Source organism: Salvia splendens, chromosome 19 (genome assembly GCF_004379255.2).
Source record: "Salvia splendens isolate huo1 chromosome 19, SspV2, whole genome shotgun sequence".
Taxonomy (NCBI): Eukaryota; Viridiplantae; Streptophyta; class Magnoliopsida; order Lamiales; family Lamiaceae; genus Salvia; species Salvia splendens.
This window is the reverse complement of record NC_056050.1, coordinates 14,012,059-14,024,001: the sequence shown is the minus strand read 5'-3', so window position 1 is coordinate 14,024,001 and position 11,943 is coordinate 14,012,059. Positions and strand designations below refer to the sequence as shown.

General features: G+C 42.4%; 2 protein-coding genes, 1 long non-coding RNA gene and 1 pseudogene across 4 annotated transcripts; 2 read left to right on the top strand and 2 right to left on the bottom strand.

Moving 5' to 3' along the window:
* Nucleotides 1-1,372: 1,372 nt before the first annotated feature.
* Nucleotides 1,373-2,757, bottom strand: LOC121780317 (cytochrome b561 and DOMON domain-containing protein At2g04850-like). Its single transcript, XM_042177884.1, has one exon. It carries the CDS (start codon nt 2,614-2,616, stop codon nt 1,402-1,404), a length of 1,215 nt encoding a protein of 404 aa, XP_042033818.1. The 5' UTR covers nt 2,617-2,757; the 3' UTR covers nt 1,373-1,401.
* A 416-nt stretch (nt 2,758-3,173) lies between these two features.
* On the top strand, nt 3,174-5,158 carry LOC121780318 (plant UBX domain-containing protein 10-like). Of its 2 annotated transcripts, none has more exons than XM_042177885.1 (4): nt 3,174-3,975; nt 4,063-4,239; nt 4,337-4,453; nt 4,521-5,158. In XM_042177885.1, exons 1-4 carry the CDS (start codon nt 3,397-3,399, stop codon nt 4,746-4,748), a joined length of 1,101 nt encoding a protein of 366 aa, XP_042033819.1. In that variant the 5' UTR covers nt 3,174-3,396; the 3' UTR covers nt 4,749-5,158. The 2 variants fall into 2 exon arrangements, with proteins under 2 accessions (XP_042033819.1, XP_042033820.1); XM_042177886.1 differs by having other exon boundaries at nt 3,176-3,975; nt 4,337-4,439; nt 4,521-4,659.
* A 71-nt stretch (nt 5,159-5,229) lies between these two features.
* On the bottom strand, nt 5,230-10,890 carry LOC121779050 (annotated as a pseudogene).
* On the top strand, nt 8,905-10,404 carry LOC121780319. Its single transcript, XR_006045995.1, has 2 exons — nt 8,905-9,233; nt 10,039-10,404. It is a non-coding gene; the product is annotated as an uncharacterized LOC121780319 (long non-coding RNA).
* Nucleotides 10,891-11,943: the final 1,053 nt, after the last annotated feature.

Below are 11,943 nucleotides of genomic sequence, written 5' to 3'. Positions count from 1 at the left end.
AGAGTGGTTGTGTAGATAGTGAATGGATGGATTTTGTGAAAATGGTGAAAAATAGGTGGTGGGGAGTGGTATTTATAGAGGTAAATAAAAAAAAATCGAAAATGTCTTGGTCGCGGCGGATGTCCAACACCATAGTCGCCGCGCCTATAGGCGCGGCTAATTCCTCCCCGGCGTGTCCTCGCCCCAAGCCCGCCTATCCGTCGTCCGCCGTCGCCTCGCCCCCAATCCGCGCCCGACCCATGGGCGGACAACTTCTGCACTATAACCCGCCCGCCCACCCACCGCCCCCACACGCGGCTATCGCCGCGTCCGCACCATAGTGGATACTCTAATAATATCCAATTAATATCATATTTAATCAAATCAAACATTACACTGAAACTATAAACAGATAACTAATCCAATTAATATCATATTTAATCAAATCAAACATTACATAGAAACTATAAACAATTAACTAATCCAAACAAGCTTATTTTTTTGTTAAAAAAAAAAACTAATCCAAACAAAACATTGCGCACAATAGCAAAACTGCAACTAAGGGATTTCGATACGGGGTCAATGCTATAGAAGAAGAGCATTTTACCAATAGACTACTTACATTATTGGGGTTATACTTGTATCCATTTCTTCTTTACTAGATCCGTCACTGTGTGCAAAGGATTCAAATCCCAGCAATTGGTGTCATATATGAATTAATTTCATGTGAATTGTTTGAATGCAAGATGTATACATATGCGATGGTTTTATCAAATTGCGTGAATTATCTGTGGCCTATTCAAGAATCAATCGATTCTTATTATAATTCGCATGATTTTGTACAAACAAATATGAAATGATGACGTGTTTGCTTCATTAATAATATATGCGTGCAATTGTGAATGATTGCATGCATAACTCCCATTGAATTGATCACTCGTATTCCAAGCGTTGAAAAAACCAATTCGCTTCGGCCCCGGAATTCAATCAAATCGCTGCTCTGGTTGCTCGTAGCAGCAGCAGCCGAAAAAACGACGCCGGCAGCGATGAGTGGGAGCCCTTCGGGGCGATTCCCGGGCTCGAAGGACAGCGCCCCTTGGTGAGAGAGCAGGCCGGGAGTCCTCGCGAGTACACGGGCAGCGATGGTGCGACAGCAGCGACGGTAGCCGACATTGGATTATTTAATGCCGTGCTTCTAGGAGAAAAATAATGCATCTTCACGGAGTAGGAAAATTGCTAAAAAAAAATAATGAATTTTATCAAATCGTCCTAGGTTTGAAGATGGGGGTATAATAGGTTTGAAGATATTTATGTTTAATAAGTTAGGTATTTTTGCAATTTATATATTTTAGTTGAAACAAAATTGGAAGACATAGAATAGACGAAACGAGAATAAGAAAAGAGAAATAGTGATTCATTCATTCATCCACGAGTGGTTTTATCAGAAACAACATTACCAAACAACCCCTCTCTCTTAATCTTCTCCTCCTTAGCTTTCCTACAAAAAACGACCCACGAATTGACCTCCAACGCTACGCAAACCCCAATCAACGTCGCCAAACACACAGAATATCCCAGCAGCGCGTACGACCCACTCTCTCCCATCACTTGGAATCCCTGAAAACAGTTCACCACTCCCAACACTACGCATGCATACCCCACAAAATGGTGATACGACTTCCAGTACTTCCTCAACTTATGCGTCGTCTTCGGCCTGAACACCAGCGCCACCGTCTGCAGCCACCCCAGCACGAACGCCGCGAACCCCAGCTTCCGGTGCAGCCCGTACACCCTCCCGGGCGACATCTCCCCTAGCCGGACCCCTATTGAGAACCCCACCGTCCCTAGGAACACGCCCGTGATCTGGACGCCCGCGTGGAGGTAGAACCACGCGGGCCCCACAGATTCAAAATGGCGGAGGTACCGTGCCGAGACCGCGCCTACTGGGAGGAGGAACCCCCACGACATTGCGTTGAGGAGGCCGTGTGTGAGCTTGAGCGGTTTGAGGTGGCTTGAGGATTTGGCGGCGGCTCCGGAGAGGATGTCGATGGTGGCGGTGGAGGCTAGGTCGTTAAGGGTGGTGGGGTGGATGGTGGGGGAGTAGCCTTGGACGTATAAGCCGCGGTTCCATGTGAAGTGGAGTTTGGTTTTGTTTGGGGAGAGTTTGATAGTGGCATAGATTTGGATGGTGGCGCCGCTGTGGATGGTGGCCATGCGTCCGCCGTAGAGGGCCGCGGAGGAGGAGGAGAGGAGGTGGAGGTCGAGGGGCCGGGAGAGGAGGGGGCCTTTTTGGAATTTCACGGTCGGGTCGAGGATGTAGGGGAGGAGGACGAGCTGCCCCGAGTTGGGGTCGGGGAAGGCCACCAGGGCCCGAGTCCCCGTCATCTCCGGGGAGGTGGGGTTTATCCCCCACCCCACCCAACCCGAGGGGGAGATGAAGCTCCCGAAGAAGGCTACCTCGAGGGTCGCGTTGTGGGGGCGATACGTCCACGCTATCGAGGCTTGCTGCGTCGGGAGCGTCATGCAACGCTCGAAGGTTTTTGATGAGGTGCTACTTATGCAATGGGAGGAGCTTGCACTCTTTGCTAAATTATGCAACAACAACAACAAACTCATCATCATCTTCTTCATATTCATCTTCTTGATTGTTCGGACTTCGATTTTTGAAAATGTGTGTGGAGCAAAGAAAAGAGTATTAATTGAGATTGTGTGTGTGATCAATTTAGTAAATACTACTACAAATCATCAACTACACACTATAGATTAATTAGTGTTCTTGGCTTTCAAGAAAAGGCATTAGCCCACCACTACCACCATAATCATTGTTTCCCCACATGCAACCACTGCACTTGTAAGATCATCATCAAATCTAGATCAAAGTTTAAGGAATTTCATAATTAATTGAATGCTAAGTGCTGACTGTAAATAAAAAAAATGGGACTTTACTTTGCTTTGAAGCTAAGATTGATAGTTTTGATATTATGCCTAGAAAGAAATACGTCATTTATCAATTATGAAGTTTGGTGCCATCATAAACTAGTTTTATTTCAATTACCCCTCTCTCATGTCGATTTCTATGTTTCACAGCCAAAATGTGTGCAACAAACCCCCAATAACATGGAAAATTGGGAAGAAGTTGGTCTAAATCAATGAAGGATTAAAGAAAAAGGAGAGACATGATACGGAATAGACAGAGTTCATATATTCTCTCCTCACTTTGAAGTTTGAACCAACTTTGATAAAGGAAAAGACAAGATTCTAAAGTAAATAATGACATTTGTATAATATGTTTGACAATGCAAAACCTCTTTCACATTCACCTCATTGCACAAACATAGGATTCCTCTTCCTAGCTAGTTGATTAGAAAACACACTGTTGCACACTCTTAACACTTCCAGCATAACTTCTGGAGAAAAATGTCATCATCCACGAGGGAGAGTGCAAGATCCATCGGGGAGGCGGTGTGCAACGGCCTCATTCGCAGAATGGTGAGCCTCCCTAGAAACATACTAGGAGGTTTCTCAAGAACCATGAACCAAGGAATTGACATGATAGGAATTGGAGCAAGAAGAAACCAAAACTTCCACTCTCAACACCCCTCAAACTTGCCATTTCAGGATCCTTTCAACCATCCACCCCCTTTGATCCAAGAGGAGTGGGCTTTCCTATCCACATTCGAGCAGCAATATGGCCACACGCACCCCTTCTTCTACGCGTGCCGCCTCATGGAAGCGCTTAAGATATCCCGGGAAGAGCACAAGTTGATGTTCATGTACATCCACTCACCAGACCATCCATTCACTCCCAACTTCTGCAGAGAGACTCTTTCATCCGAGCTCGTGGTGCAGTTTCTTGATGCAAATTTCATTAGCTGGGGTGGGATATCGAGCAGGGGAGAAGGCCTGCATATGGCAACATCTTTGAAGGCCTCTAGCTTCCCATTCTGTGCCATTGTTGCCCCTACTCCTGGTGATAATCTAGCTGTGGTGCAACAGGTAAAAAAGCAGAATCTTGAAAGAAAAAAAAAGAAGGATCGATCTTTTCATAGTACTAATCTTGATTTTTGGCCTCTTTTTGTGCAGATGGAAGGTCCAGTTTCACCTGCTGAATTAGTGGAAATCTTGCAGACAACACTTGAGGAACAAGGGGTGGCGTTTGGTAGCGGAGGAAGGGCTAATCTGGAAGAAGGGAGACGAGCAGATCTACGCTTGAAAGAGGAACAAGATACTGCTTATTTAGCAGCTCTCAAGATAGATCAGGTGAGATAATTACATACAAAAAACACCAACGATCATTAGTTACATCAAAACCAAAAACTAATGACCTTCCAAACTATGTTTTGATCTTCTCTTGTAGGAGAGTGAAAGAGAAAGACAATCCAAGAAGAAGTCACGTCCAAAATCTATCAGCAAACTGCCTAACAAAGCTGCAGAAACTTTCTCAAACACAAGCAAAAAGGGTGAAGAAACTCAAGTGAGAATTAGCGACACATCCTTTTTTCCTCTTAAATGACTAATTCTTGGGTTGATTTCATGAGCAGATTCTGATTCGTTTCCCAAATGGGGAGAGAAGGGAGAAGAGCTTCTTGTCAAGTGATCAGATTGAAGCCATTTACAGATATATTGATTCATTAGGCCTAACTGCAGTTGGCAATTATAGGCTGATATCTAACTTTCCAAGAAAAGTGTATGGTGCTGATGAAATGAGCATGACTCTCAAAGATGCAGGCCTCAATTCTAAAGCAAGCCTCTTTTTGGAGATGCTTTGATAATATGTGTAGCTTTTAGTGCTCATAAACTTGACTTGAGCTTCTAAATAGTTATGTTATGCAAAAACTGCAGCTGGTTATTTACATATATAGTATTTGTGATTAGATGAAGTTTCAGTATTAAGAGTACTTTTGTTGGAATTTTTCTTCTCAGTGTTATTGTTAGCTCAAATGAAATTTTTGGTCCCTACACATTAGTTTGGTAGCTTATGGTCCCATAGAAAATGAACTGATCCAGTTCCGTCTAAAATTGACGGTCAAGTCCGATACCACATGGCTAGGTGGCCTGGGCAGGCCCTATTTTTCCCATGATCCGTGGGTCTGGCCCAACGATTTGACAGCTCTAGCTATTGGTGCGTTATGTAAATCTGCATTTGTTGATTTAAATGAATCTGTACTATCAATGGTAATTCTAAGTATACATACAATACAAGAATGATGGAATTTGAATCTTGTAATCAAGAATGATGCACTCTGACAGTCAATTAGGCTGACGTTTAGGACACAAATAAGAGGGCAATGATGTTCTAGAACCAACATTCTTCCTTCCTGGCATAGGCAGCTTGACTTGGCAGCAATAAACAATAACCAGAAGCGATGACAGTAAAATAAATACCAATATCGTTGAAGGTCTCGCTACCGTGTCTTTTAGAGTGAACTTACCATCTCTCGAACTCTCTGCTCGATGCCACGGGAAATCTCCTTCAACGAGGGAAGCACCTAGCGTCCAAGAAACATCCCTGGGTCCAAATATGATTTCCACATTGCTCAGACAAAGGGCGTTTGCCAAAAGTGATGTCAGGTAGGGAACTCGGAAACAGTTCTGCGCGTTGATGTTGTTCCCACCAGACCACTGTCTAGAGCATAACCTCTGCCCCGCCTCGGACATCATGGTTAGGTTTGCCCTCCGACTCAAGTTTAAGACATTGTGGAAAGCGAAAAAACCAGACAGTGCGTGGTATCTTGAGACCGCGTGTAATGTTTTGGTCAGGTTAAGCTTTGCAGTGCCTGCAGAGGAGCATATATGACTGTAGTCAAACAAACATGTCAAACCCAAGCTAAAGGTGAGCAATGATATTTCTGTTTGGATTTTTGCCTAATATTTATATTTTTGGATATGATCGTATCAACTCCCCCATGGTTGAAATACACCTTGTCCTCAAGGTGGGAACCACGAACCACTTATGAGAGTTGAAAGCCAAAGCTTTGGCGAGGCGTCTCCTCCTGGATCAAACACATATCGAACAACTGAATATCTCCATTTATCACCTTTGTCAAAAATCAACAAAGGAGACCCGATTTTTTTGGAAAAATTCCTTGCCAAATCGAAAAGGTTGTTCACGCCTCCAAGAATGTTCGAACATGGCGTGTCATTGCGCGGAGGGATCAACCTTGCATCGGTGTCGAGCGAGGTTGATCGATGAATCATACTTGTAACCTCACCTACATTCCAATCCATACAGACACAAGCCATTACGGGCAAACTCGTGTAAGAACCATCTCCTTTCTTACCCACTTCTTTAGACTTTAATCTCAGCTCATCCATTTCTACTATAAGGTCCGATTTTGTTGTCTCAAGTGCAGCCTTATACTCAACTATAATATTCTCAATCTCCATCATCTCTTCTCCTTCTTGTATATTTGTTACCCATTTTTTCTTCATTGAGCTCGGGATAGCAGCTTGTGGATGCAGATTAGACACCGCCAATGGTGTTGTCACGGGCAGTGAGTGCAAGGGCTGGAAAGGTCCCGGAGCGGCGTAGGGTAGCAGCTCCAAAGGCGGTAAAGGACTCGGCCGCTGCAGCTGGCGATCTGATTGGGGCAGCGGCGGCGACGGTTGGTAATTTTGGTTGGGCTGCTCTGCCGAAATGGTTGCTGTCAGAGGTGATTCCAAACATGAAGGCTGGCGAGTCGCAGGTTGATCCGATTGCTGAAATACGAGCGGCCGTTGCTGGATCGATGGGTTTCCCTGAGGTGGTTGGAAATCCGGCCTAAGATTTATAGACTCGGTGGTGCTGTGTCGCGGTGGAGCCAATGAGACATTGGGGTATAAACCCGACTGCCCACGAGAAGCCATAGTATTTCTCGATGGAGGGTATTCTAGCGTCCGGTGCGACGAAGAAACAACTGGCTCATCGGGCTGCGATAATGATCGGAATTTGCTCACTCGGTCATCTGTGGCATCGACATGAGTTTCCTTCCTGTCCCATACGTCCAACAAGTGATCTAACTCTGCATTAATCGGTTCCTCCGCTATGATTGCTGAACGAGGCTGCCGAGACGCGGGCCCTCTAACGGAATACCTTCTGGGAAAGGTGTACAGCGGCGCCGCTGTGTCACGCGCCGTGTAAGGTTGATTCCGACGTGAGTTAGGGACATGGGCCAACGGCTGATCATACACCGAGACCTCGTTGAAGGGGCGTTGCCTTGGTGTCTCTCGATAGACAGGTGGGTCCCAACAGGTAGGTCGGCGCTTGGGCGGTGATGGCGAGTACATATCTAGCTCGTAGGATGAAGAACGCTGATATGCAGTGGTCCGACGGGTCCATGGTGGGTCCCAGTTGTCGCGACGACGAGTCTGCCTTGGCTCCCGGTTGAACGGTTGCCGTGCTAAATTGTCCAACCGTCGATCCAAGTTGTCGAAGCGAGCATTCAACTTTTCAAACCCTAAAGTGATTGGGTCGACAGAAGACTTCCCGGATTGATCTCTTTGGTCCGGTCGATAGTCGCCGGTGTTGGGGTATCGCGGCGGGCAGATCTGCAGCGCCGGCGTCGCCCCCCTCGTCGGCAGTTCCGACGTATATTGGCCATGGTGTGTTGACGTCATGAGTACGGTGGAGTGGATTAGATGCGGTTGTGATGGTAGTGCTGTGGCTGAATTTTTTTTTTTTTTTTTTTTTTTTTTGGGAAATATAGATGAACGAAGATGGAGGATGAGTACGGGATGAAAGCACCAGTTGTTACGGACGTTCTCCGTAACGAGGCCGGATGGCTAACTTCTCGGAGAGATAAGGTGATCGAACCTTCGACGTGCTCGAAGGAAAGGCCACGATTTGCGGTTCCACGGACGTTCTCCGTTGGGCAGCAAATATGGAACGATAATATTCTTGTTGCTCAAGACAAGTTTAGGGAAAATATGTAATTCATTGATTTAATAAAGTGATAACAATAACTCCTATTTATAATGCTACTAACTTAATGAACAAGAAACAAATATCTAAACAAATATGGAAAAGATATGGTAAATCAAATATGCAACTAAATAATTGGGATATGGATATGATCGTATCATCTACACACCTAACTAACCTGTACACCTACCTATCATAACGAGTGATAACTGATAACTAGATATAACAGATTCACAATCAACTAAATTTATAAAATTTTGCAATATTATAAAGAAAACAAGTAGGTAAAAACACAAATCGAAGAATTACCCTCTCCAGAAGAAAACAAGCCTCGGCATTCTGATTGATTCAGCTTATCTGCCCACTCCAAAATGCTTGAATTGATGGCAGCTGCCCTTGCAACTATCTCACACCTCTTCCAATCTGGTTCACCAACAAGGAACACATTGTTCAGCCCTTCCTCTTCCAAATCCCTTGAGGCTCTAGTATCGACACCTAAGCAGCCACGGCATGTGTAGTTTTGGACAAAACCCGAACCTAGGCATGGATGCCTCACTTCAAACAAGCCACCACCACTTTCTCTGAGGGCCTCATTCAGGCCAAAACCTGGTAATGAATAAGCTGCAAGATCATGCTCAACCGGCCCAATCGTTGATCTAACAGCATGCTCATCTCCCACTTGAACACCTCCTTCAGCCACCACCTGCAACGAGGAGCCTCCTAAATCAAGAAGCCCCAACGAGGGCGACCTTGATGAGCTCCCCAAACCCCCAAATTTGTAGTTCAAAGCAACCCAGCCATAATAGGCTTCTTCCTTCCCACTCAACATCCTGATCCAGCTCCTCCTATGCAAGAAGCTGTACTCTTTTACGACATTCTCTACGTCACCTTTTGAAATAAAAAATAAAAAATATAATTAGTTGATATTGTTTTCCTTTATAGTTAGTGTTTAGCATTTTATTTGTTTGTATTTGTGCCTATATATAAGACCTTCTTTGTATTTTGCAATTAACACTTAGAAGAAATGTAGCCCATTAATAAAATTTCTCCTTTTTCTCTCGATCTCCACAGTCGACGGTTTCCTCTCATCTTTTGTAGTTTTCTCTTTTGCTCCAATGGAGGTTTCTCAATCCAAATCAATTCTACATTTTCAACATGGCATCAGAGCGTATATCCGTTGCGCGCCTCTGATTACCTCTATCTTCTCTATCCTTTTTTGATTTTTCGTTTGCCTTTTTTTCATAGAGCTAGGGTTAGTGATTTCATGAGAATTTTCTGCTGATTGTTTCGGGAGAGTTCTTCAGGACGGATATGTTGTTGTTTCCCGCCGTAGTTCTTCCGCAAAGTCTGTCAGGTTTTTTTTTCTCTCTTCGGCGTTAATTTTCGCAGATAGGAAATTTCGAATCTGTTTTCTCTCTCGTTTTCGTTTGCTCATTGGATTTGTATGATCCAAGTTTGTATCCTTTGTTAATTGGATTTGTATGATCCAAGTTTGTATCTCTCCGAATAAAATCGGTTGAGTGTTTCGGTTTGAGAATATGTTTTCTCAAATTTGTTGTTGAATCTGAATATATTTTCAGATTTATCTCTGGTTTTTCGATTGTATGTCGGATGTTTGTTTTGTTGTTCACCGATTGTTCGGTTGGATCTGTTTCAAGCCTGGTTCGTGGATGTTTGAAATGTGTTTTTGATCTTCATTGAGAAGTCAGTTTGCCAGATTTGTTGTTTGTTTGGGTGAGAAGGAAAGGCTATTTGGTGTTGGTGTTGGTGTTGGCTTGAAAGATGGTGTTGGAAAGGCATCTGAGTTTTTAGCTTGGGATCTGCTGGATTAGTGTTTATCTATGGATAATCTGATAGATCTTATGAATATTAGCATTAAAATCCAAATCACTTGGTAGAAGCTATAAGTACCTAATGATATTGACGAGAATGATCTGAATCATTTGATGGTTGAGCTTGATGTGCTGGAATGGGATTGGAAACTGAGAGTGATTGTTCTTAGTTTTGATGCTCAAGATGAATTTCTTGCTAAGGGGGAGTTGAGATCAAATTTAGTTTTTCTGCTAAGCTAAGGATGTGGGTGCATCTGGCATATTGTGTGGTTTGTGATATGGTGTATTTGATTTAAGAAGTACTGATATCAAAGGTTGCATTTGTAGTTGTTTCACAACAAAGAACTCTTCTAGGGGCAGAAGATGCTCAGTTCCAGCAAAATGATTGTTTGCAATTGATCAAGTTCATCTTTCCTTGACATGGAGTTAGAATAAATCTTAGTTGCTTGTAGTTCTCTTCTTAGTTTGATACTTCATTTCCAAGATGGTAGCATTTATTTTGCTTCCATCTTGATGGGAGTGTTGAAATTAAAAATAAAAATGTAATTAGTTGATATTGTTTTCCTTTATTAGTTAGTATTTAGCATTTTGTTTGTTTGTATTTGTGCCTATATATAAGGCCTTCTTTGTATTTTTCAATTAACACTTAGTAAAAATGTAGCCCATTAATAAAATTTCTCTTTTTTCTCTCCATCTCCACAGTCAACGGTTTCTGCTCATACTACTTCCATCCCATGTTACTCGTACTTTTCATTTTAGGCTGTAAATTTGGGATTATTTTTTATTGTAATTAAATTATAATTTTAAGTGTAATAAGACATCACTTAATAAAGGAGCTCTTAACTTAAACTAACATATTCATTAAATGCATTAATTCTAACTTAAACTATAAATAGTGTAAGGAGTTTATGACAAGTCGAAAAGTAACAGTTAAAGTAACATGGGACGGAGAAAGTAGTTTTCTCTTTTGCTCCAATGGAGGTGTCTTAATCCAAATCAATTCTACATTTTCAACCTCACCCAAAACACGATGTGCAGCCTCAGCCCTCAACCTCTTCATTCCGGAAGTAGCAAAACGAATATAGGTGTCACCCCACGCCTCTCCAGAGGTACCCATTGCTCTGCATGTTTGACCAATGGCTCCAAAGAAGCCCTAACCCCAATGAGAGTATTAAACATAATACTAGTGATATAATAATATTGCTTAGTAAAATTGAGTTTGATTTAATTATGTAGAAGTTGTTAAACAAAAGTTAGTCAAATATCTTTTGATTTCTAGATGAAATTTTTGTAAATCTCTGTCTAGTTTCTTGCACTCCTTCCGTCCCTAAAAAATATGTATTTTGCGTTTGACACGAGTTTTAATACAAAATTGGTAAAATAAGAGAGAGATAGAGAGAAAAAGTAATTAAAGAATTGCTAGTGGACAATGGGTCCCACTTCATTAGAGAGAAAAGAGTTTTCAAAATTAGAAAATGCATATTCTTGTGGGACAGACTAAAAAGTAAAGAGTGCATATTCTTGTGCGGCGGATGGGGTAATATTTTCTCTTCCTTAAGTTTAGAAAATTGAAAGTTTATTGCTCACACAATATTTGAACGAGTAAATGTCAAAATTGGTCCTGAACATATGTTAATTTTACAATTTTGGTCACAAACATTATCTTTTAAATTTTTGCATCCCTAACATTTTAACTCGGATCACAATCGGTCCAAAACTAACTATTCCATTAAATTTTAAAAGTCAACGTTTTTAATCCCGATTTTGACCAAATTATCATTTTTGTTGATAAATTTTAAAAAAATTTGACAATAATTATTATTAGAAACGAAGACACGAATGCAAACAAAAGGCAGAGACATGAACTTACAGCAAGAACCAAAGCAGTTTGACGAGTGTCCATTTTGAGCCGTACAACCTCGGAATACCTGGCCACCTTTGTGTTCTTGAACTTCAATTACTCGGCCTTAATGAGCTCACTGAGAGCATCTCCAGTGAATCTGGACATGCAATAGCCCTCCCATAACCTTGCCACTGCCACATCATCAGCACTAAAATCCTCCTGCCACATCATCTGAACATGCAACTGGACAAGCAACTGGACATGCAATAGCCCTCTCATAGTCTATCCACATCACTAATAACAATTATATAATTTAATTTACAATCGTAGCAACATACGGAATTTAATTTACGAGACAAATACACGAAAATTGAATAATACTATTAAAA